The 27,722-nt window shown below is 36.6% G+C and overlaps 1 protein-coding gene across 1 annotated transcript in view; it reads right to left on the minus strand.

Moving 5' to 3' along the window:
* flfl (serine/threonine-protein phosphatase 4 regulatory subunit 3 flfl) overlaps positions 1-27,722 on the minus strand; it is a 283,664-nt gene that overhangs the window by 41,148 nt on the left and 214,794 nt on the right. The window contains exons 12-14 of the mRNA XM_090376738.1: positions 26,879-26,981; positions 12,218-12,376; positions 7,575-7,744 (exon numbers count right to left, since the gene is read on the minus strand). Coding sequence (XP_090232864.1) covers positions 7,575-7,744; positions 12,218-12,376; positions 26,879-26,981 — 432 coding nt within the window. The remainder of the gene's footprint in view (positions 1-7,574; positions 7,745-12,217; positions 12,377-26,878; positions 26,982-27,722) is intronic.

The raw sequence follows: 27,722 nt of genomic DNA on the forward strand, positions 1-27,722 counted from the left end.
TTTGCAAACAGTCAGAACTGATCGTATAAGTTTATCCGTTTGATAAATGAGAAAAATTCTGTTAGATTGGCATTATTACCTATGATATGACAGAGGTTCAAAGATTCTTTAAGATTAGGAAGAAAACTGAATGAGAGTTGCCGGGCATGCGAGTATAAGGTGCATTCAACAAGAATGTGCTTCATTGTGAGTTGAGAATTGCAGTGTGTACACTGAGGAGGATCATTGCCTGTGAGGAGGAATAGGTGGGTAATGTGACTGTGACCAATTCTTGCTCTGGCTAGGATTACTTCTTCCTTTCTGTTTTCCCGGAAGCTAGAGGCCCATAATTGTGGATCTGGTTTTATTTGAAAGAGCTTATTATCTGGTTTATTTTGCCATATAAGTGTCCATTGTTCCTTACATATTCTTTGTATATTAGATTTGTAGTCAGCATATGGAACGAGAGCACATGATGAATCTGAATTAGAAGGATGTTTGGCGGCATAGTCTGCACATTCATTTCCAGATATCCCAGTGTGGCCTGGGATCCAGCAAAAGATAACTACAAGCTGGCGTTCCTGAGTGCGTATCAACATATCTCTTATAGTTTTTAGTAAAGGATTCTTTGGTGAGGAGGTGTTTTGTAGGGATATAAGTGCACTCTGCGAGTCCGTATATATTATACTCTTTTTGATGGACAGATGGAGAATATTTTGTAGGGCAAGCTTGACGGCAAATAACTCAGCTGTATAACTGCTGCATTCTGTGGGAAGTGATAGAGAGATGGTGTTAAAAGGGAATACTGCTGCAGCACCTACTGCGCTATCAGACTTTGATCCATCGGTATATATTTTTGTAAAAAGAGGATAATTCTCCGTGTGAGCAGTATGGAGTTGTTGTATATTGATATTTGCCAGGGAATGCTTCCCCCAGTTTAGGAAGTAATTGTCGCAGGATGGTATAGTATAAGCTCATGGGGCGACTGGACAGGTTGGATCTTGGAGGACTTTTTCGAGATGGACATTCCAAGTTTCTGATAGTGCTTGTAATCTGATACCAGTAGGCTGAACAGCACTGGGTTTATTTCTATAAAAGATTTTAAACTGTGGGTCAGTAAGTATAGGCCAAATTGGATGGGTAGGCATGCTTCGAATTTTAGCTGCATAATTCAGAAGTAACACCTTTCTTCTGAGACAGAGTGGAACTTCATTGGCTTCAATATAAAGGCTTTGTACTGGCGATGTCCTAAAAGCTCCTGTAGCAATCCTGAGGGCAGAATGTTGAATAGGTGCAAGGCGTGTAAGTACGCTTTCCCTGGCAGAGTCATAAACTGGGGCACCATAATCAAGACGAGACCTAATTAGAGATCTATACAATTGAAGCAGGGTATAGCGATCTGCACCCCATGTTGTCGAAGAAAGAACTCTGAGTATATTCATTTTTTTCTGGCAAGTAGTCCGCAGATATTTGATATGTTCTAAGAAATTAAGCTTACTATCAAAAATGAGGCCCAGGAGACAAATACTTTTCATGACTAATATAGGATGATTCGTTAAGTGAAGCTCTGGTTCAGGATGCATCTTTCGTTTGTTACAAAAATGAATGACACTGGATTTCTGATGTGATAGTCGGTATCCATTCTGTGTCATCCATAATTCAATATTGTTAAGAGAGGTTTGTAGTTGCCTTTCGATGAAGTTCATATTCTGTGAACTGCAGGAAACAGTCAGGTCATCGGCATAGAGATATGTGTTTACAGGGACTGGTATGCATTTGGTTATATTATTTATTCTTATTGCAAATAAGGTAGAACTCAGAACTGAGCCTTGTGGGACTCCTTCCTGTTGTATATAGATTTGTGAGAGGACTTGCCGATAGCGGACTTGAAAAGTTCTATTCTGAAGGAAGTTTTGTATGAAATATGGTAAGTGGCCTCTGAGGTCAAGGGAATGTAGATCTTTCAAGATGCCAAAACGCCAAGTGGTGTCGAAGGCCTTTTCTACGTCAAGGCATACCATAACGAGATGCTCGTTTCGGATAAACGCATTCCTGATGTTTGTTTCAGCTTTGACCATGAGATCCAGGGATGATCGATTTTGCCTGAAGCCAAATTGGCTATCAGATATTAAATGTTTGGAGTCAAGATACCAGGTCAGTCGGCGGTGTATCATTTTTTCCAGGGTTTTGCCCAAGCAGCTGGTAAGAGAAATAGGTCTATAGTGGTGAGGGACAGAGTGATCTTTCCCTGGTTTGGGAATTGCCAGTACATAGGAGTGATGCCAGCATGTGGGGAATGAATGTTCAGTGAAAATACGATTGTAGAAAGTTAACAGCAAGGATAATGCTTTGTTATCTAAGTGTTTAAGCATTGTATAATACACTCCATCTGGACCAGCAGCACTGTTTTTTGAGGTATGTATAGCTTCTTGAATTTCAATCATAGTGAGGGGCCGATTATATGATAGACACGATTTGGTTTTGAAGTTTAATCAAGATTTTTTAGCTGAGGCTTTAATCTTCTGAAATGACTGGTCGTATGCGGTCGATGCAGACAGCTGTGAGAATACAGAGCCTAAAGCATTTGCAATTTCTGCAGGAGTACACAGCTCCTGTCCATTCCAGTTGAAAATTGGGGAGGATGGAGGAGGAAATTTGCCATTTAATTGTTTTATTTTTCTCCATATTATTCTAGAATCTGTATTTTTATTAATTGAATTTGCAAATCGGATCCAGGAGTCTCTTTTTGCTTTTTTCCTGATATGGCGAGCCTTGGCTCTGAGTTTTTTATAATTTATAAGATTATTGGTAGTAGGATGTTTGCGGAATATATTCCAGGCTCGGTTTTTTTCTTTTTTGGCACTTCTACAGTCTTCATTCCACCAATAATTTATGGATCTATGGGAGCTTGACTGTGACTGTGGAATGGCAATAGACGCAGCTGCTAGGATTTGTTTAGTGATGTGGCTGGTGACTATGTCAATTGGACAAGATTCAATTATCTGATTATCAAAGGATACATGATAAGTATATTTTGCCCAATCAGCCTTGGAAAATTTCCATTTCATGCAGTTTTCTGAAGTCACAGAGTGTGAAGTTTGAATTTTACAGATTAGTGGATAGTGATCACTGTTCAGTGGATCATCCAAAGCTGTCCACTCAATACAAGGAAAAAGGATTGGAGAGCATATAGATAGATCTATTGAGGACACAGTTCCTGTTTGGAGATGGATGTAAGTTGGTGAACCAGTATTTAGGATGGATAAATTCTGCCTGTCGATGAGCATTTCAATAAGGTGTCCCCGTCCATCTGCATTGGGAGAGCCCCACAATGGATGGTGTCCATTGAAGTCGCCCAATAAGCAGAAAGGGGTTGGCAACTGCAGTATTAGATCTTCAAGTTCATGAATAGTGCAAGGCTGAGTGGGCGGTAGATAGATAGAAACAAGTGTTATAGTGACTCCAATTGCTATTCGCGCAGCAACCGCTTCAATAGAGGTTTGCAAAGGAATACGTCTGCAAGGGACTCGTGAATCTATGAGAATAGCAACCCCACCGTGAGCTTTATTTGTAACTGGTCTATCTTCTCTGAAAAGAGAATAATTTTTGATCGAGAGAGATACCTTAGGAGTTAAATATGTCTCCTGTAAACAGATGCCAACTGGATTATGACGTTTAATTATTTCCTGGATGTCATCAATATTGCTACGCAAGCCTCTGCAATTCCACTGGACTATTTTATTCATTGTTTAGATTTAGATGAGGGAGCTGAGTCTGTCTGTTTTTTAAAAGTCTGTTTACCGCGGTCAATTTTGATTTTATCTCTTTTTGAGAAAACTGGTCTCTTGTCTATTTCATCTTCCGGATGGATCTCCAGAATGGTTTCTGTTTCTTCCTGACTGGGGATTTCATTGGTATCCATAAGGACGGAGTCAACTGGCTGTTTGCTAACGGGATCTGGTTTCTCTGTTTGAACGGATATTACAGGGGCTGCATGGACAGCAGGTGGTATGGTGATTGGCGTGTTGTTAGCCCTGCTTGATATATGTTGCTTTGATGATTGTGGTGCAGAAGAGAGCAGGGATCGAGCCCATTCAGCAATAGAGATGTTTGGTGGAATTGATGTGTCAGTTTGGATGGATACTGAATGAAATTTTTTAGAGGCTTCGGCATATGTACGTCTAGGCATCTGTATTTGCAGTTGCTTTCGTGCTTCTGGGAACGAGACTTTGTTTTCTATTTTATATTTCTGGATTTTTTTCTCGTATTTCCACTGTTCACAATTTTTGGAGAAGGCTGGATGGTTGCCTTTACAGTTGGGACAAAGAGAAGACTGGGCATTACAATCAGTTTGGGTATGCTCTTTTGATCCACAGTTTGGGCATACTGGGTCACCTCGACAGACTGTTTGTGAGTGTCCAAATTTCTGACACTTATAACATCTTATTGGGTTTGGAATGTATGGCCGTATGCGACAATGCAAATACCCTGCTTTCACTGACGAAGGTAAGTTTGGTGAGCTGAATGTTAGTATGATGCTCCGAGTTGGAGTTAGCTCGCCATCTTTTTTCATCATGATTCTTTTGGCCTGTGTGACTTTCTGTTCCTGCAATTCCTGTACAATTTCCTCCTCTGAAACATTCATTAGGTCCCATTCTGAAATTACGCCTTTGGATGTATTTAGTGTGGCATGTGGGGACACCTTGACTTGAATTCCACCAAATGAATTGAGTCTAAGTAGAGACTCAGAGTGTTTAGAGCTTGTGGTCTCTACAAGCAAGTCGCCAGATTTTAGTCGCCTCACCATTTTCGGGGAACCAGCTACATTCTCAAGACTTTGAATTAGAAATGGCGATAGATTGCCTAAGGGTTGGTTTGTCAGTGAATGGAGAATCAGAAAACTCGGATGTTCAATTCGATGAGTATCCGTTTTCATTCTCTTTGGATTGGTAGAGTCGATATCAGGCTGATGCAAATCCGTATTATTCAGATTTGCAGTCTTAATCGGGGGGAAGTTGTCATATTCCATGTTTTGCTCCTTTTGGCCCTGGGGGTTTGCTTTACCTCCCAGGTTTCCGGCCCCGCCACGGGGAGGCAGGAGCAGTGCCACTAGGTGACCAAGCGGCTGGGTTAATTGGTTAGTACTGTTAGAAATAGAAACAGAAAGGTGGCTTCCCTTTCTGGGCCTTTGCCTACTTCTTGTAGTGCGAAAGTGCTGCAGTAATTTATAAATAAAGAAAACGGTAGTTGGAACGAAATATAATTTGTTCAAAGGCTCTTTGGATATAACGCTTTTTGGAACGCACAAAAATCACTTGGTCACGGAACGCTTGGCACCCGGGGCCTTAAGGCTCTGAGAGGCATCAGTAAAATGAATGAGGATGAAATTTTCAAGATTATAAATGATGCTAGAACTAGGGGACATAAATTCAAGGTATGGGGGGGGGGAATGTTTAGATTGGACTGCAGGAAGTTTTATTTTAGCCAGCGAGTTATAAATTACTGGAATAATTTCCTACATGGGTGGTAGAAGCTGACAGTTTGGGGAAATTCAAAGGTCATCTGGATAGTACCTTCGGGTCAGGGAAGCACATCGGATGATAGGTTTCATTTAATTTTAATTTATTAATTATTATTATTATATTTTTATCATTGTTTTATTCGGGTTTTTTTTTTTTTTTTTTTTTTTGGTGCTTTCTTGCACCATGCGGCCAATACTAATACTAATACTTAAGGCTACTTCAATACAGACGTCAAAACTGGCAGCTGGGGCAGCATATACTGAGACACTCTCCTGCCATTCTGCAAATAAAACAATTGGCCGGTGACATATACAGTAAAACCCTGTTAAATAAACTTCATGGGGGGGGGGCGCACAAATTTTATTGTACTGAAAATTCACTTAAAATTATGCACTTTTCTAATATATAGAAGTAGCATTTTCTATTGTATTTTACTTAAATGTTGACTTCAAATTCAATAATAAATAAATAAAATGGAAAAACACATAAGTCAGTAGAAAATATCTATACGTACTTCAAGTCACATGATGGAAAGCATTTTTTTTATTTTTTTATTTCAGCACGCATTATGCTTAAAATGCAATAACCAAACAAAGCAAGTCCAGAATTTAGCAATTAGAAATTACAAACAATTTCCATGCATATCTGGGAAGTATGATGTCAATAGGTTTGTTCCAACACTTCTGAGATGCATGTATATTCATCTTCTTTACCATCTGACATAAACAAACAAAAGATTTTGGTAGTTCATTTTTATAGAATACAGTGGACACTGCTTATCACAATCACTTCGGAACACAGTTTAATTGATAACAATAACTGAAGAAACAGGAGTGCACCTGTTCATTGTTGTTTATTGATGCAGAGCAGAAATGTATACATAAAAAAATGTGTACGTGGACAAAGAAAGAATTAAAATCAAGCAATATAAAGTAGTTTAATTTGATTGTCCACTATTTCTTTGAGAAAGTCAACAATAAAAATGAAACTGTCATGTTTCTGGAACCCCATACAAACCATTAAAAACAAATAAAAGAAATAGTAAAATTAAGAAATGGAGAAGGGTTAATGCTCTACTGTAAAAGCATCAGACTGGTAGGAATACAGATACAGTACTTTCTTGGTTGAAGTAACAACACCACACAAACATATGAACTACACGAAAAAAGAGCAGTAACCCAACAGGCAACGTATCAGAGTTCAAGAACAAATCTGGATATTCTATAATCACTTCGAACATATGTGTGTAAATTGCGACACGACTACACTGATTATAACACTTTTTTTTCCCTATTTATTCATATATGTCAGATCGGGACTTCATAAAAATGATAAGATAAGATTATCCACAGTTACAATAAGCAGCGTGCACTGTATATACCATTTTCAGATTACTGACACACATGATGATTACCAAGAAAAAAAATTTAGTACTGCAATACATTGTTAAGGGAGTTTGTCTGTTATGTATTAGTTTCCAACTACATATCTGGCTTAGTACTGCATTTGCACATTGTTCATAACTCTCAAGTAGCACCATGTTTATGTTCACTGCATAGAGCTTAGGTCTGAATCTTATCAAGATAGTAGGAGTTTGTTTTTAGAGCTTTTCCCGCATGCTCCCCCCACCCCAATTCCCATCAGACAAGAAAGGTTTTCACCCAGTAAGACAGGCAATTTGCAGGAACAAATATGCTGAGGCATCCTAGCCTTAGGTGCTTTGGCACAAAAACAAACTCTCTCTCTCTCTCTCTCTCTCTCATGCGTTCAGCAGTTAATTTGAGTTGAGGCATCAAAAACATTTTTAATTTAAAAAAATTAAAATTAAAAAATTAAATTAATTTTTTTAAACATTATAAAAAATAACACTAGAAAATCGTCATAAAATATTTTAAGCAATTGCTTTGAACTTTTTTTTTTTTTATTCATCATGTCCTTAATATAAGAAACAAAATAAGTTTAAACATTCATGTAAACATCTGATATAATCTAAAACTGTTTAGATATTTCAGTGGAATGTTTAATGCTGAACTTCAAATTATTTAGAAACAGTAATAGTTAGTAAATACATACCACTTTAATAAATTCAAATAACTCAACAATAGCTGAGTCTAACAGGTTATAACGGCCATTATTTTTCCTGAATGCATCAACAACAGGTGCAAAAAGATTTCCATTGATTATATAGCGATTGTAAAATTCATCTTTGAGTCCTATAATTTTGCGCTTGAAACGAAGTGCACCTACAAATAAAAAGTAATAAATTCTAATATCATAGCTGGTTTCAATTTTTAAACCATTTACAAATTTGCAAGAAATAAATGGTAGGAACACATTCATTCTGCATGTATTTCATAGATCTGAACTTACCAACACACACTTCTTTCAGTTGTGTTCCAAAATTTGTAATTAATACTTCCCTAAAGTTAAAACAATAGCTTTAAAATTCAAGAATTTATGTTTGTTAGATTTTTTACACTAAAACTTTCTATTCAATATATATACAGGCTGTTACAAAAGTCCAATGCCACATGAAAATTTAATTACAGTTTAATACTTGCAATATTTACATTATACACAGGCAGTTCTCGCTTTATGAGTTTTTCTCCCCCAAGTATCAACAAAATCGAAAATATAAACATTAATTGCAAAAAAATGAATGTTAGACATTCATAAATATCGCATCCAAACCACGTGCATAGCTATACGGTGTACCCTGCTTTACGATATTAATCAGTTCCAGAGACACCATCGTATCGTGAAAATATCGTAATGTGAACCCAATAACACATTTTTTGGTAATTTGTTTCAAGATCTTGGAAGTTGAAATTTTCACTGTATAACTAAGCTATTTATCTCTCTAAAAGGCGCCTCTGTAGCCAAGTGGGCAGGAGCAGCAGTGCATAGCACACGCTTCTTGATCAGACCAGGATTCGAGCCCGTGACCACCAAATACGGAGGATGCGGAAAGGTCAGGAAATGACCACCGCATATCCCCGGAGTAATATGGCCTTAGTTGCTAATGCTCCTAAAAACCAAATAACAATAACAACAATCTCTCTAAAATTTCATTTTTAAGGTCACGAACGTGACCTTAAGGGCATATAAAAGGTTGTGAGCGTGGTTTGTAAATTGTATTAGTTACCAATTCAAATCATTAAAATGCACTACGCTTTCATCATTATCATATGTTCCATTATAAGAATCAATTTTGAACGCCTTTGTGATATTTTTCTAAAGCACATTTCTGGAGGTCATGACCATAAAACAATAAAAACAATTTGCACTTTCCATTTTATTGGGCTTTTCTGTTAGTGCATCTAATTATAAATGGGTAGTAAACTCAATCTTATTGCATTTGCGATAATACCAATAGCTGGAATACTGTGGGTTTTTACGTTATTATGGTGAAATGTGTTTCCCTTTACTGAAATCTTCAATCGCATAAAAAACAAATAAATTTTCAGAATCTTCTCTTCATTCCTTTTTTTGTAAACTTGTTACTCCACGTGAATTGTGTTAGTTGCACTTTTTGTGTACTGTTAAAAAATGCTTATGCACATGCAATCGTGAAATTTATAATTAAAATTTATAATTATAATTAATTAAAAGAGAAGATTATCTTGGAATCAAATGCCTCTTGAAGCATTTTTGAGGAAGACAACTCCTTATGTAACAAACCAAACGAGTGCCAAGCCAATAATGAGTGATCAATGAGTGTCCATTTAGTTGATGATGATGAAGAATAAACATTCAACATTTGTAAGTCATAAATAATTTCTCTATTATTATTTGCTTGATTTTACAGGCAACGTTTTCATTTCTTTGGATAAATTGATCATTGTTTAAACATAAACTAATTTCACTGTTGATAACGTAATCCCTATTTTTAACATTATGTCTATGGGAAAGGAATTCCCGGTTTATGAGAACGCGCTAGGAACGAATTAACTCGTAAAGTCGAGAATTACCTGTATTTAAACCAGTCTTGGTACTCTTTTACTTGTCCATTCAGACATATGAACTGACAATTCCTTTCTGCAAGTCTTTCTTTGCTAATTTTCCTGAGTCCTGCTGTGAAATTATCTTTCATTTGGTGGACTATAAAAGTCTGTTTTAGCAAAAAAAGTGACTTCAAATATCCCCACAGAAAGAAACAAAGCGGTGAAAAACCAAAGTGTCAGGGTTGCCACTCAGCTTCTGAACTATATTCTATCCATCTATCCTTAATGTTCTCAACCAGGTAATTTGACTGTATACTATTTGTGACAATATAAAGCCACTTGCTTGTCACTCATTTGGAACCAGGTTTCAATCTAGCCACAATGATGTTATTTGGTTTTTTTAGGAGCATTAGCAACTAAGGCCATATTGCTCCGGGATATGCGGTGGTCATTCCCTGACCTTTCCGCATCCTCCGTATTTGGTGGTGACGGGCTCGAACCCCGGTCTAATCAAGAAGCGTGTGCTACGCACTGTTGCTGCTGCTGCTCCTTCCCACCTGGCTACGGAGGCGCCTCTAGCCACAATGAAGGAATTTTTAAAGGTCTCTTCAAAAAGAGATATAGTTAGTCATTCTCAGGCTAAAGGAAGTAGGTTACCAACCCTTATAAGTTAATTCAGATTTCTTAGCTTGTGCAACATGTAAATAAGTCCATGAGCATGTGTGCACCATCACAACCTATAGCCACATGAACTATGGCGAAAGCAATCAATGTTCAAAGAATTCCCCACAAAACACCCACACAATCCTGACTACAAACAGGAGATGGGGATGGGAAGGACACAACACTATAAGAACTAAGAACATTAACTATTAAAGGCATTTCAAAGAAATGTTCTCATAAACCTTGCAAAATGTTTATCAGATATGTGATCATTAACAGATCCACCAAAAGAGTGCTGCCTTATGTTTGTCTATCAAATAGACAAACTATCTCATACTATCAAATAGACTGTTTGTCTATTTGATAGTATGAACCAGAGCTATAATGCTCAATACATTCTACATTGATATCAATATTTGTGAAAGAATAAGAGAAGTTTACCTCAATATGATATGTAGAACACTTCCGTATGATACTTTCCAGAAATTAAAACAAAAACAATTAAAAAAATTAAAAACAATTAAATTAAAATGTAAGATTTTCAATTTTTTAATTGTTTTCGTTTTAATTTCTGGAGAGTATCATACGGAAGTGTTCTACCTATCATACTGAGGCAAACTTCTCTTATTCTTTTACAAAAAATAACTGTTTGTCTATGTATGACCATACTGTAATCCATGGATCAGTTACCAATCTGATATTAATCTGTTATTGTTAGTATAGGAAAAATAAAGAGGAGGGATTAAATGATTTATATATGATCAACAATAGAGTAGGAAACAAAGGCCTTACACTTTTGCACTAGCTGCTCCTCAGTGTGCCACTGAGAAGCAACTAACAAAAGTGTAATTCCACTGTTCAGCAGATCATCAAAATGAGAAATCAAAAGTACTGTGTAAAATCATTATTTTTGAATTAACAGAAGTGCTCAAATGTGCACGATCCACAATGCAGTGCTCCAAATTCGATTTGCTAGTGCACATGAATAATAATCTTTAAAGTCACTGAGTGATGTGGGTTCAACCATAAGCTATTTAAGTCATTAGGGTTGTACCATATATTACCGAGGTACAACCGAGGTTGTACCGAGCAAAGTACCATGTATGCATGTTTAGATTAAACAAGGATTTATTCTGGGGAAGAACATGGGGACAATCATAACAGAGCTACAACACAACCTCAGAGAACAAAAAAGAAATTCACCTGATGAGCATGATCTGTATGTAACAACTCAAGTCCCAGTGGACAGAGTTTAATAAAATTTTATATTTGTGCCTTTTAAAAATATTTGTCAAGCCATTCCACATGTCATTAAAATCACACAATGAAAAATCCATTAATTATTATTTCTTTTTTCCATGCAATTTGTATAGAGAAGAGGGGGAAAATAAAAAAATCTTAGACAGAATGATTATACAGGAGAAAAATAACAAATATTACATAGTTGTAATTAAACTGAATGGTTAAGTTTAGAGAACATAAAATTATAGCTTTGTTAAGTGTTCTATAAAGTTATAATCTTAGTAATTAATTGATAACTATATTTACTTTTAATTTTAATTAATTTAAAAATAAAAAATAAAATTCTCCAGAAATGTAACACACCACATACATTTATGAACTTAACCTGCAATCTGCATATTTTTTCTAAATTTTTCAGCACTCATCATAGTAGGCATTCAATGTACTTTGAACATCCAAGTTACAATCTTACTTACAAATCTCATGCGCTATTTACCTTATTCAGAGCAATCATTCCAATAAGACTACTCTGAATTGATCGGATAGGAAGTCCAACACTATACAGAGTTCAATTCTAGAATTCTGATAGCATTTTTTGACAGGGTGAGATTTGCAATTCCGCCTCATTTCATAGTAGGAAATTATGATTTCTTATATATACAAGAAGCTTACCATATATTTTTTAAATTACTGATAAGCAAAAAAGGATTTTTTAAAGCTTTTTAAATCAGATTAGTAGCATTAATTGGCATAAAATAAACTGGTACTGCATTAAAAAGTACAACAGAGCATATTTATTAATTTTTATATCTTTCAATGAATTTTAATTTTAACTGAATTTATACTTTACACATTATGCATACTTACAAAGTACCAGGAATGTGTGTTTAGATTTCATAAGCACAAGGATCCTACGTAACAAATCTTTGTGGAGGATGTAGTTTTTAATATGGTAAGTGTGATGCTCCACACAAAATGATAACAGTTCCAAAATGAGCCCAAGAAGCTGAGCTGTTTGACTGTCCTCTGGAAAAAAAAAATAAAATAAACAAATGACATAACTAAACAGTTATGTTCTGCATAACATAATTACAACAAGGCGTATAAAAAAGTAGAATGAAAAAGTTCCGGGAATGTTTAATAAATTGGTTATTTATAGAACCCCCCCCCCCGGTCATTTTAATTGCAAAAATGTCCTCTGAAGCTATTCTGAAAATTTCTTGATTGCACTTGTAGTTGCCATAACTTCTGCTTCGCATGAAAATTGTCCCTTCCACGAGTTTATTTGGGGTAAAAAATAAATAAAAATCAGATGAAGATAGAGCATGATATAAGACATTAAAAAGAGAACTCGCCACACATGCATTTGTAGTTGCCATAACTTCTGCTTCGCACGAAAATTGTCCCTTCCACGAGTTTAGTTTGGGGTAAAAAATAAATAAAAATCAGATGAAGATAGAGCATGATATAAGACATTAAAAAGAGAATTCGCCACACAATGAGCAGGAGCATTCTTACAGAGTAAAGTCCAATTTTTCTCTCACCCACAGATCTTTCCAAATGAACTGCTCAAGTACTTAACAATTTCTAAATGTATAGTCTTATTAATAATAAGAAATTTTACACTACACTCAGGGTAGTGGAAAACGAAAAAGACCTGTGTGTAACTGTGCAGTTGGATATGAAGTTCTCTGAGCAATGCAGACAGGCTGCCAGGCCAGCTCATGAGGTTTTGTCAATGATATACAGGAATTTTTCTAGCAAGGATAATGATGTGATTATCTCATTGTATAATGCAAAGGTCAGACCGCCTCTCGAGTACTGCAAACAGGTCAGGAGGATTCATTTTAGGAAAGATGCGGAGTTGCTGGAATGAGTACAGAGAAGGGCAACGATATTAGTGAGTGGAACAAAGGAATACCCTTACCAAGAAAGACTTCAGTTCTGCAAATTGCAGCATCTGGAGACTAGGCATCTGCGAGGTGATCTGAATGAGGTGTTTGAGGCTTTAAATAGACCGAGCAAGCTCAACGCTGATGGTATTCTTCTTGTTCAGACCACATGCATGATGGGGCACAAATTTAAACTGAGGAAGGAGAGTTGCAGAACAGATGTGCAGAAGTTTGCCTTTAGCCAGTAAGCGGTTGATTGTTGGAACAAATTTCCACTTGTTGTTGTGGAAGGTGATAGTTTAAATAAATTCAAGGAAGAACTAGACAAACTATTGGAGGGAATGAATGAGTGAAATGGGAGATGTTGCTTGCTTTTTTTTTGGCTGATGCTGTCTAAGATTGCTTTCTTGAATCATTTGGCACTGCTAATGCTAAATACTGGTAAAAATTCATAATGAATTATGCCTTTACAGTCAAACAATAATTTTAGCATGAATTTACCTCTAAAATTAAACGCAAAAATAAAATAAATTTCCAACAAGATTTTTTTTCCCTTCTTCTGTACACATGATACTTTTATTCGGAGGGTCTAGATTTTCTCTGTGTATTATAATGATAACATCATGTTTCATCTTCTATCACTACTGTTTTTATAAATCATGATCACAAATTTAAACCACTTACTTTGGAAATTCAATTGTGTTTCCATCTGTTCCACAGTTAAGATGTTGGGAAGATGTTACACAATCTTTTCATGTTTAAAAGATCAGATATGATAGCTTAGCAACTACCAGAGGGAGCCAACTCTCTTTAAAAATTACAGCTGTGAATTACAGGCTCCAAAAAAGCAATAAGTGTTTGCCTTTTTATTTACATAATTTTTATTTTATTTTGTACTTTATATGTAGTCTTATAGTTACGCTGGTTATTTTTATTTTAATTTAGATAACGAATTTTTGTGGATTATTACTTAATATACATAAAACCGTTATTTCGTTTGAATCTTGCAGCCATTGTTTTTGTATATAGTGGTAGGGAATTCAAATTTTTAATCGAGGTAACTAGGTAGCTCTAACGTATCATTATATAGCGTAATACACTTCACTGTTTCTATTAGATAGCGTAGTATTAACATTTAGTTAATTTAATTTATTGATCTTATTAATTTAAAATATCATGCCCCAAACTAGAGCAGCAAAGCAGCGGGCACAAAGTGGCAGGAGTGCTGTGACTCGGGGGAGAACTGAGAGGTGCGATTCTCCAACGCATCACAGCCTAAAAAAATGTGCAACTTGTGAAATGTTTGCCGAACTCTCTGGAACGGAACATGATATTGCCATGGGGGATGTCCTTGTGTGTGAGCGATGTAAGGAAATCAGGCGACAACTCAGCATTGTTATGGGTCTATATGAGAGCTTGAAGGACAGGGTGGATGCCCTCGAAGGATCTAAATTGAGGGGCCTATCAATGTCAGAGCTTGCACTTGATCATCACGCAACACAGCGTCAACCTCCAAGGCAGAATGCATTGGTCTCACAGGAACTAGTAGTTGTTGGTAACTCTGTTGTCAGGGAAATGGGGAACATGCTTTGTAAAAAGGATAGGTGGAACAGGACCAGGACCAGGGTATGTCTGCCAGGGGCAAAGGTTGATGACGTTGTAGAAACGGATATCATCTTTTAAGGGCACAAAAGGTGATATAGTTGTACATGTTGGCACTAATGATATTAAGAGTAGGAGACCGGCAGAATTACTTAACAAGTAAAGGGCACTGTTGAAAAAAAAGCCGGGAATTAGGGTTGAATTTGAAAGTGTCTGCAATTCTGCCCAGACACGATAGAAGAGAGTATATGATGAGACCCTTTTCGATCAATTCGGCCCTGGAAAGACTGTGCACGGCTCAAGGGGTAGAATTTTTTTCAGCCTGGTCTGTACTTGTTAACAGAAGGGACTGCATCTACAGGGATGGGATACACTTAAATAGAAAGGGTGCAAGAATATTTGCTGATGTTATCGAGGCAGTGTTAGGTGGGTCGGAAAACTGCTAGCTTGGGGGGGATACAAGGACTAATAGTTTAACGGTAGCCGCAGGCAGATGTGAAGGGGATTCTTGCACAACTTCTATTAGAATAAGTAGCGGCCTGGAGCGAGGGGTGATGGGAGTTTCAGGGACGGATCAGTCATCGTAAAATAGGTGGGTATATGGGATGTGTTAGGGTAACTAGGAATAGGAGCATGTATACCAATGCTAGAAGTATAGTAAATAAATCTGATGAATTTGAAGTGTTGGTCTAGACATCAAAGGTGGATATTGTTGGGATAGCAGAGACGTGTTGTCACACAGATATAAGGAATGCAGAACTGGAATTTGGGGAGTACAATGTGAACAAAAAGGATAGACAGGATAGAAAGAGAGGAGATGTTATGCTGTTAATTAAGAAAAACATAAAATCAAAAGAAGTGCACCCAGTTGATATAGATGAACAGTGCACAGTTGAGTCAGTTTGGTGTGACATAAGCACTGCGAAAGCAAAAATAAGAGTAGGATTGTGTTATAGGCCTAATGACTCGAATGAGTAACAATTGTACAGAGAAATAGAGTGGGCTAGTAAATCGGAATGTCTTATAATGGGGGATTTTAACTTCCCAGATATTGACTGGAACTTGTGGGTTGGTCACTCACACACACTCAGACTTTTGTGGATTTATTGGATGACTGTTTTCTGCAGCAGCATGTTCGAGAGGCAACCAGAGAGAGTAATACTCTTGATCTGGTTATCAGCAGTGATCATTTGTGTATTAAGAATTTGCAGATAAAGGAACCACTAGGTGACAGTGATCACAATGTACTGATGTGGGATTTACTTAAAGATTTAATTACCATCAGGGGTAAAGGAAAGGATTTTTGCTTCTGTAAAGGTAAGTACAGTGGTCTCAGAAAGTTTTTAAATTCTGTACAGTGGGATCAACTGACGATGTTACCAACAGTAAATTCTAAGTGGGAAGCATTCAAGGAATTAATCGTGGATGCTACTAAAAGTTTCTTACCTATTAAGAAATATTGTTCAAGGTTTAGGCCTAAATGGTTATCAAGTGAACTAATGAGACTTGTAACAGAGAAGAAAAATGCATGGGATGCATATAAATTATCAAGCGACTCAGAAGCCTATGGCAGATATAAGCTAGTTTGTAATCAGGTAAAAAAGGAGGTTAGGCAGGCGAAGGCAGATTACGAGAAATCCCTGGCAAAAGATGCTAAGAAAAACAGCAAGGATTTCTTTACTTATATAAACTCTAAAAGGAAGGGGATGAATCTGATTGGTTCACTTGACATCGATAGTTCGACTGTTGATGATCCTGGTCAGATAGCAAACAAACTGAATGAGTATTTTGCACCTAAATTCACACGTGAGGAATTATTAAGGTTTGAAAATGGCAGAAGGTTATCAAATTGTAGCAGGGTACTTAATGATTTTGTAATAACTGAGAACAAAGTGGAGGAGAAATTGTTGAAGTTAAACATATGAAAAGCACCTGGGGTGGATGGATCTATCCAGTTATTTTAAAGGAGGCAGCAAAGCAACTAAGCAAACCCTTAGCCATAATTATGAGAGCATCCTTGGACTCAGCGGAGGTCCCCACGGACTGGAGGTGTGCAAATGTATCCCTAATTCACAAAGGGAGATCGAAGGGTGACACGAGTAATTACAGACAAGTTAGTTTAACTTCTGTTCCGGATAAAATAATGGAGTCACTGGTTAAAGATGCACTGCAGGATCATCTAGACAAGACTGCAGCAATAATTCAGACACAGCGTGGGTTTGAATTATTGCTGCAAAAAGTCTTGTCTGACAAATTTGATAGGCTATTATGATGTGGTTACAAAGGAATTGGATGCAAAAAATAATTTTGATAACATATATTTGGATTTCAGGAAAGCTTTTGACACTGTTGCACATTGAAGACTATTGTACAAATTGGAGCAGAATGGTATTAAGGGTAAGTTTCTACAATGGATAAAAGGATGGTTAAGTGGGAGAAGGCAGAGGGTGGTAATCAATGGGTGCTGCTCTTTGTGGACTAATGTTATTAGTGAGTCCCACAGGGTTCAGTGTTATGTTCACTGTTGTTTTGTATACCTTCATCAACGATATTGATGAAGGTATATTAGGCTTAATGTCGAAGTTTGCAGATGATACAAAGGTTGGCAGGGTTGTTAATGACAACAATGGCAGTGTGCTACTGCAACAGGATCTAGATAATTTGGTCAGACAGGCTAAGAAGTGGCAACTGAATGATAATGTTAATGACAACAATGGCAGTGTGCTACTGCAACAGGATCTAGATAATTTGGTCAGACAGGCTAAGAAGTGGCAACTGAAGTTTAACCTTGACAAATGCAAAGTACTGCATATGGGTAGAAGTAACCCTAGAGAAACGTATACCAACTGTGTGGTAGAAAATGAAAAAGATCTGGGAGTAATTGTGCAGTCAGATATGAAGTTTTCTGAGCAATGCAGACAGGCTGCCAGGGCAGGTCATGGGGTTTTGTCAATGATATATAGGAATTTTGCTAGCAGGGAAAAGTAGGCGATTATCCCTCTGTATAAGGCAATGGTCAGGCCACGCCTTGAGTACTGCGTACAGGTCTGGAGGCCTCATTTCAGGAAGGATGTAGATTTACTTGAGCGTGTACAGAGAAGGGCAACAAGATTTGTGAGGTGAATGAAGGGATCCTCTTATCAAGAGAGGCTTAAGTTCTGCAAATTGCAGTGGCTGGAGACTAGGCACCGGCGCGATGATCTGATTGAGGTGTATAAGGCCTTGAATGGATTGAGCACGCTGAATTCTGATGGGATCCTTCCACTTGTTCAGATTACGAACCTAAAGAAGCATAAATTCAAATTAAGAAAGGACAGATGCAGAATAGATGTGCGGAAATTTGCCTTTAGCCAGCGGGTGGTTAATTGCTGGAACAAACTTCCATCTGTCATTGTGGAAGTTGATAGGTTGAATAAATTTAAGGAGGAACTGGACAGGCATTTGGAGGGAATGGTGTGATTTTTTTTTTTTTTTTTTGGCTGATGCTGCATAAGCTCATACACTTTCTTGCATCACATGCAACCACTACTACTACTAACATATGATATTCCAAATTAAGATGTAGTTGTTGGTTTTTACATGATGAATGCAAGCGATAATTTGATATTAGCCCAATGTGACGGTCTCCCACACACTGCTTCATTGTATCGTGTCCATCTTTGAAGCATATGCATCATCCATATTCTACCTCTTGATAAAGTTTTTTAACTTTATGCTTTATTATCATTTTTTACAATCTAAGGCTGATTACATAAACAAAAAGCAAAATTTTATAGATCTCTGTTCAAAAGAAAAGGCCACTCTGAAAAATGGCAACATGACATTACTATCACAAACAGTAATGGTGATAGTAATTTCATAATTGCACGTAGAGCTGGTATACCTTTGGATCATAAGACAGGAATTTTAGGCAATTGTTTCCAGAGGAAAAGTGTCTTACAGTTCATAAAATATGGTATATTATCAAAATTTGTGATATCAGGATTTGTAATGTGTGCCCAGGCACCCCATCTGCCATGGAGCCTAAAGGTACACTCACTGCCTGGCAAGCAATAAACATACTCTGAAGTGGATGCCAAGATTACCTAAGCACAATACCTGATTCCAACTAGTCCAAATCCTGTTACTCATACAATGAGGATAGGGCAGTGTCAGCACAACTGATAATTGCAAATAAACCCACTAGCTAATTGATTAGTTGTACAATATTAACCTGTAACCTAGACTATGGGTGTTTGATCCCAGCAATCCAATGCCCACAGATATATGACCATGCTGAGGGGTTTTTGGGAAGTACTTTGTGATGCTATACATTTTAAAAAGTTAAGTGCATTATTAGTATGAATTTCAATTATAAAGTTTTATTTTCACATTTCATTATAAAGCTAAGGAACTGTTTTACACCGCATTTTTCAAAGATACGAATCTCATAACAAACTGGTCCCCATATCACAATGTAGACATGTAATAATTAAAAGGAAAATCATTTATGGCATTTCTTAAGAAATGCTAAAGTGGCTGAAATCAGTTTAGTGTTACTTGCACTATAACTCTGAAAGTCTTTCAGGCAGAACAAGTTTTCTGAACAATCTGATTTCAAGAAATGGAAATCCTACAATGTACTGATCCAACATTTTTTTTTTTTTTTTTTTTTTTAAATAAACTGCAATAAAATCTGTTTAAAATTGCTGATAATCCGTTTTATTCCAAAGACCATATTTAAGTTTTTCTGAAGTCCATTCTTTCTACACATCCTACATTTCAAGGCTATAAAAACAAATCCATACTTGAAGTACAAAATGCAACGCTTAAAAATGCATTTTGACTACATACCAATTTAAAGCCATACCCACTTGTTAAGAATATTTGACTACTATTACTTTTAATATGTTTCACTGCCAAAAACAAATGAAATGTGTTAACGCGCGCGCACACACGTTTTTAATTATTTTTAAATTTAAAACACGAAACTAAAACTGAGTAATTTAAAACTAGCATGAACTAAAAAAAATTCTTGTAAATATTACTGCATAACATGGCAAAGATAATATTCATCTAGAATCCCCATCTTGTGTGTGGATTCTAAATGAATTTGAAATCTACAACTAGAAAGTTTTTAATAAAAACAGGAAGGTTACCCTTAAGACCAAATTTATGGAGGTCTTGCAATATGCCAAATCACCAGGCTATGTCATATACTTTTTCAATATCAGAGAAAACTGATACAAGATGCTTGAATTTAATAAAAGCATCTCGACTTGAACAAACATTGTCAGAACAATGAGGCAATAGTTACTTGGATTTCTAGGATCCTTTCCTGGTTTAGGGAGGCAAGAATGATTGCCTTCCTCCAGGAATTCTTTCCAAGAAAGATTCTATTAAATAAAGGTAAAAGACGATGATCCTTAGGGGTGTCTTGAAAGGTGGTTTATCATTTCATAGTGGATGTCATTTGGCCCTACAGCACTTACCTGTGAGAAAATAAGTGCTGCTCTTACCCTTCCTGTATAAACAGCTTGTTGTATGGTTCAAGCCCTTTTGAAGAGAAGTTTAGAGAATGTTGTCATTGCAGAGATTTTTTCCAAAAAATCTCTAGGGGTCGGAAACGTGCAGCTCTTTAACTTTTAGCCCACATTAAGCACAATTTGAAATGGAGTTAGATGATTTAAAAATTAAGGACATGTGGAGTGCAAGACTAAAATGCCTTAAAACTGAAATTGAGGATTTTGTAAAGGCAAAAGGCTGCCCTTGCAATTCTACACAAATGAACGGTGATAAATGAGTTGAAAAAGCAAGGCCAAATTTTGTTCAATGCATAGAGTAGTTTACCGTACAAGTATATAAATTTGAAAATATTTGTGTTTGGACTCCTCTGTTTTGGGTTTGACATATTTCTGCGGCAAATATTTTTGAACATGAACTATATTAAAAATAAATCAAGAAACTGTGTGAACAATGTGAGTCTCAGCATGTTTAAAGATGAAAATTAACACATACTCGTCTGAGAGACTCACTTAAGAATTTCAGCAGCAAAAGTCACATTAATTCGTACCGAATTGGATGTTTGTTTCGTTTTTTTCAATATTAATAAATAATATTTCAATACATATATATTTTTAAATAAAACTCCTTCCCACTCCATTCCATTTCTTAACACCCCCCCCCCCAGCTTGAGCTGAGGCGCAGCTCTTCAGATTCTCTCATTTTTAATAAGATCAAAAATGGCTCCTCACTCAAAAAAGGCTGCCAACCGTTGCCCTAGAGCAGGAGTGGCCAACTTTAACTTGTGATGCAATCTACTTTTTTCCTTCAAAATGTGCCGCGATCTACCATCTCAAAAATTTCATTGCACAAGGTGCACAAATTGAGGGATGACTGTATTAAAATTTGTCGGGATCGACTCATTGGCCACCCCCCCTGCCCTAGAGTATTTGCAACTGCAGATCGATCTGCAATTGGATATCTATTATGCTCAAAGATCACTAAAGGGCCAGCAAGAATAAGGTTAACCCATTTTTTTTTAAAACAATCATTAGGCCATACTTGAGTACTGCATACAGGTCCGGTAGCCTCATTTTAGCAAGGACATCGATCAGATGGAATGGGGGCAAAGAAGGACAGTGAGGGGAACAAAAGGGTACTCTTACCAAGAAAGGGCTTCATTTATGCAAATTGCAGCATCTGGAAATTAGGCACCTGCAAGGAGATCTGATTGAGGCACTTAATTTGAATGAATTAAGCAAGCAAAATGCTGTTGTCATCCTGCTGCTTGCTCAGACAACATTCAGGAGGGAGCATAAATTTAAACTGAGGAATCATAGTTGCTGGATAAATGTGCAGAAATTTGCTTTCAGCCTGAGGGCAGTTGATTGCTAGAAAAACCCTTCATTTAGTGACGTGGAAGTGGGTAATTTGAATAAATTTAAAGAACTAAAAAAATTATTAGAGGGTTGGACAGGCGTTGTGAGAGATGTTTATTTATTTTATTTTATTTTTTTGCTGCTGCTGCTGTTGCATCATTTGCCACTTAATACTAACTCTTGAGAATGATTTCTCTATATGGGAAATATTTAGAGAAGCCATTAATACTGATAAATTAAGCAACCCAATTAAGAGAAAGGATTTTTTTTTTTTTTTAAAAAAAACCCCCAAACACGAGAGGTAATAGAACCTATAGTACTTAGTACTGTGCTTGGGTTGGAGAATACGAAAGAAGATATTTTTTGACATTAGACTTGAACTTCTGTAGACTGTAATTTTTAGGAAATATGTATGAAGGCTGTTCCAGAAAAAAGCAGTTGAATGAATAAACGAGGAAGATGAAAAAGTTGGTTCTGTGAGTTTGAATTTGGACAATAAATGGATGTTGGCTGGTGACAGCATGTGTTCAGACTGTTTTGAAAGAGAGACAGGGGGAATTATAGAAGCCGATTCAGAAGAACAGTGCCCATGGAAGTATCTGTAGAAAAGGCATGCAGCAGAAACAGTATGTCTATGAGACAGCAAGTGGAGAGACTCAGTTAGGGATGAGTCATCGATTAACCTAACTGCCCTCTTCTGAATGGAATCGAGAAGCCTGAGAGAGGCTTTGGGGGCACAACCCCAGATGTGGAAACAATATTCCATGGTAGGGTGGATTTGCGATTTGTACAAAGTGAACAGCTGTTTGGAAGAAAAGTAACGCCGAAAGCGAAAGACAAAACCAAGTTTTTTAGATGCAGAGAAAGCAATATTTGTAATGTGCTTGTACCAAGAGAAATTAGAAGTCAAGGTAATCCCCCAAAAGAGATACAGCAGGCCTTGTTATAACGTGGTTCGCTTTACGCTGTTCTTATATTATAACCCCTATCTGACTATAACGCTGTCACAAATCACTATAACGCTCTTTTACAGATCGAATTTTTGGCATATTTAACAAAATCGTTTCATTTGATGAAGTCAATAGCTTGAAAATGAATAGCAAAACAGCATTAAAACGTTTCCCACGCCGACCTGAGAAATTTTCCCATGCTCTGAAATTTTTTGCACGCTAAATTTAATTGCACTATGGTGACTTGTTACGCAGTTCCGAGATCAACATTTTAAAAAATGATCAAGTATATTGCTTGTAATATTTGCGTTGTATGCATTTATCCGAAGTCTAGTCACCACTCAGTACAGTATGAGACATCATGCGTAACGGACAGTTTACTCGAACGTTGTTTCATAATTAATGCAACCAACGCAGTTACATTTTCAAAGAGTTAATAATGGCGGATAAGAATGAAAAAGCAACAATGTCTGCATGCAGTATGAAGACTACAAATGTAAGAAAGAGACTGAATTTGAAAATTAAATTATATGTTTTGAAGCGAATTGATTCCGATCAATGACAAGAAGATGTGTGCCATAATTTAGGACTGGCAAGTTTAACTGTAGGAACAATTATAAAAAATAAATAATTTTACCAGCAGAAAAGACAGCTGTTCCACTGCAAGAAACTAGGAAGAGGTCAGCTATCAGGATTGAAATGGAGAGACTAACTAATTTTATTGAAGATAATATCCAATGCAGAATTCAGTTATATTAAATATGATATAAAAAAAAAAAAAAAGAGAGAGAGAGATTAGCCTATATGATGATCTGAAGAAAACTCGCCTAAAAAAAAGAAATAAGTGGAACCATTTAAGACTAGTAAGGGCTGGTTGAATAGATTTAAAATCAAGGGAGAAGCCGCAAGTGCAGATCAAGGAACCAAAACTTTCAAAAAAATAGTTGTTAAAATTGTTGAAGAGGGGTATTATGTGTTATACTTCTCTCTCAACAAGTTTTTAACATAGATGAAGCAGGATTTTTTTTGGAAACGAATGCCTAAAAGAAGTTTCATATTGAAAAAGAAAAAAAAAAAACATGGCAGGTTTCAAAGCGGCGAAGGATCAGTTGACTTTATTGTTGGGTGGTAACGCTGTGGGGGATTTAAAATTAAAACCCCTTTTAGCTTACCCGGAAGTACAATGCAAAATCGACATATTTTTCATGATTAAATTCATGATTTTAATTGGAATTTTAAGTTTAATTTTGATACGTAATTAGTTACCAAATAATTATATACGTATGTAATGCAAACTATTTTATATGTACAAATATTTGAATATTAAATATTTTGACCGACATTTGTGCTTCTTTTCACTACCATTTATTATTGATTAGGAAATATCCTATGGCACCGATCGCAACCCACAAATACGTATGTTACCTTAATGGAATGCGCCGCTTGCTTAGTGCGGATTCACTCAGCACACTTTTTTCCGGAACGCATTATCAGCGTCGAGTGGGGGTCACCAAAGATAAGCATAAAAGCAGAAGAATCCTTTTTGCGAGATATAAGACAAGACTGAGTTTTAGAAGGATTAAAATCAACTAAGTTGCCTTTGTCCCACTGGAGAATTACCTGGAGATCGGCATTTAAGGAAATAGAAGCAGATATTTGAGAAGTTGAAGCTGATTGAGCAGGGCAAAGTTTCTCAAAATGGAAAGTCGAATGCAATGTGCTATCATTGGCAAAACTATGGATAGGATTTCCAGTCAATGGAAGGTCATTAATATATAAGACAAAAAGAGTGAGGAAAGAATTCAACCATGGGGGAACACCGGCATTAGTGGAGAAGTTAGAAAACAGAAAGCCATCTACCATCACCCTCAGTGAGCGATCAGAGAGAAAAACTGGATAACCAATTTAAAAAAAAAAAAAAAAAAAAAGTTGCCAAACCATAAGATGGAAGCTTATTTAGAAGACCTTTATGCCAAACATGATTGAAAGCCTTTGAGATGTCAAGAGCAACTGCTTGTGTTTCGCCGAACTTTTCCGTTGAATTTGTCCATAAATAGGTAACATAAGACAGAATCTAGGCAGTTTAAGAGTTGGCGGTTAATTGATTTCTCCATTACTTTAGAAAGAGTAAAAGTAATTGAAATGGGACGATAATTGGATGGGAGGGATTTGTCACCCTTTTTAGGAACTGGCTTGATATGAGCAAATTTCCAAGCAGAAGGAAAAACGTTTTTGGAATAAAAAAGTGAAAAAAGGCAGCAAAGAACAGGAGTAAGTTCAGGAGCACAGGTTTTGAGAACAAGTGGAGAAATACCATCAGCACCTGGAGCTTTCTTAGCATAGAGATTCATCAAAATCCTTCTGACATACTTTTGACAGAAGACCACAGAAGGCATTGAGTAGAGCATGTTGGGAATGGTGGGAGGTGTTTTACCAAGATCATTAATACAGGAGTTGGAAGAAAAACAGGATGCTAGCAGGTCAGCTTTATCCTTGGCTGAAGTGACAACAGAACCATCTGGTTTTGACAAATGTGGGAGTAGGGATGGGCAAAAATTGCTGCCAATTGCTTTGGCAAAAGACCAGAATGCTCGGCTACCATTAGGGCAAGAAGCAAGTTTTCTACTCTTAGCCTGTTCAAAACCTAGTTTGGACTAATTAACGACTGCTTTACAATTGTTGCAAGCTTTGGTGTAGGCGGAAAATGAAACTGAAGAATTGGAAACAAGCCAATTACGACATTCTTCATTATGCAACATTCTTCTCTTGAACAGCCTTAGCACATTTATTGGAAAACCAAGGTTAGATAAAGGACGAGATTTTAAAGTGGAGTGTGGGATAAAGGATTCCATTGCTGGAAGAATAATTTCACTAACACGATCTGAGCAAACATTGACATCAGAAGTTTTGAAACAGTAATCCGACAAAGAAAAAGAAATCTTGCAGGTCATCCCATTTTGCATCCTTGTAATGCCAAATAACACGAGATTGGGAATAGCATGAGATAAAGACTCCTTTAGAGAAGAGACAATCACCAAGTCGTGATCTGAGGTGCCTAAAGATCCACTCATTTCGACTGTGTACTTAAAGGGTTGTTTGTGAGAAAAAGATCAAGCCTGTTGGCTGTATGGTTATGATTATCCGGTATTCTTGTAGGTAAATGAACGTGAGTTCATTCTTGTAGGTAAATGAAATCTGTGTGAGGTCATTAGTAATTGCAAAAGCCTCAGCATCTCGACCAGCTGGGTCGGTGTGACTAGAAAACGAAAGCCAGCTGGTGAACATTAAAATCACCAAGGAAGATTATTACACTGTTAGGAAAGTTGGACTGGAGAAAGTGTCAAGTTGCAAAGACAGGAAGTCAAAGAGCTCCAAGTGATTAGTGGAGTTGGAAGAACGGTAGAGACAACAGATGAATTTCAGAACAGACATATGCACAAGTACCACCTTTGAGGCAAAAGGAATCATACAGCGAATAATTTGGGCAACTGAGATGAGCAGTAGTTGAATCAACTGATAACAGATTCTGTCAGAAAAGGTGCATGGGGTTTGGCAGACTGCAAGTGGAAATTGACATTGTTGAGATTAGAATCAAGACCACGTATATTTGTGAAATGAACTAGGAAGTGTTTGGGAAGTTTAGATCTTTTTGCAGATAAGCTTACTTTATTAGTTTGACAATTCATGATGTATTCAATAATATAGTAAGAAAAAGTGGGGGGGGGGGACATGTATGAAGTAATGAAATTTTTGGATTTGGCATACACACAGTAAGAATATACCCAGATCCTTGACATAACGTGGCCTCCATAATACCCCCCCCCTGCATACATACTACTCGTACCCCCTCCAGTCACTATCTGGCTGAGTAGAGGTAGCAAGATTATACACTAGCTGATCCAGAAGCCTCCTAAAGAGTTATCAATAAGTTCAGTCCAGTGTACTAACTACTAACCTGCAAACACCGTTTTAGAGCTGTACCCTCAAAATGTAAGGAAGATTGGATCTCGCCATGAAGTCCATCATAACCTCAAAAGTCATTAGTCATACTGCATGATGGGGAAGGGTTGACCTGAACTGAGCTCTGGAGACTAAACATGGGTTCCACCACATCAAGTCTCCAATAAGCAAAGTGGATACATTTATACAACCAAAACTACTTTAAATAATTCAAACTATGTTTAATAATGTCATTTTTAGATATGATATGAGAAGTAATATTACCTTTACTTGGCTTTTCTTCAGCTGTATTGGCTAATAGTGGTGCTATCAAAACATGCATACAGTGTTTGTAAAAATAGATCAAAAAATCAGTTTTTTCTGATTTCTGAAAAAAAATAAAAAATAAGTAAAAACATAAATATATAGTTAAATGCTGAAAATACAATTTAATATAATTAATAGCAGAGCCCACTAGTATTTGAGGCAAAAAGTGTAACATAATTAGCACAACAAAAAGCTAAAAAACAGTCAGTACAAACAGGACAGTAACTAGCAGTCAATCCAAATGTACAGTAAAATATCATTATGTAATTTTTTACAGTATATTAAATTAGAGTGGATGCACCTATTTGATTATCATGAAAATTGGCAGAACAGGGTCACCATTCTTAATATGACACAAATGTCCGAGGTAAAATATTAAGACCCTTTTTTTGCAGAATTTTAAAAAATGATAAAATTGAAAACTTCACACATCAATATTTTGAAATATTAATTTAGTCTTATTTTGACTTGGCTTGACTTCCCAAAATTTCAGTGAAATTACTGCCAAAAATCAAATCACAATTTAAAAAAAAAGTAGCTTTTCTGAATTGTTTGGAACCAATAAAAAAGAATTCACAAATATATTGAATTATATTAATTTATTCTGAATTAAGTTTATAATTTTACTCACATAATTTTTACCTTAATACTTAAACAGAATGTGGCTCTGCTCCAATATGTCCACATTGGAGGTATAACCTATCCCTTAAACCATGGTATGTCCAACCCATGGTCCACTCTATCACAACCTGCAGCAATGTATTCAGCCTTCAACTGCAATGTGTCCCGAGTTTAAAAGTGT

The sequence above is a fragment of the Mastigoproctus giganteus genome, chromosome 6, assembly GCF_048544385.1.
Source record: "Mastigoproctus giganteus isolate SK-2022 chromosome 6, ASM4854438v1, whole genome shotgun sequence".
Taxonomy (NCBI): Eukaryota; Metazoa; Arthropoda; class Arachnida; order Uropygi; family Thelyphonidae; genus Mastigoproctus; species Mastigoproctus giganteus.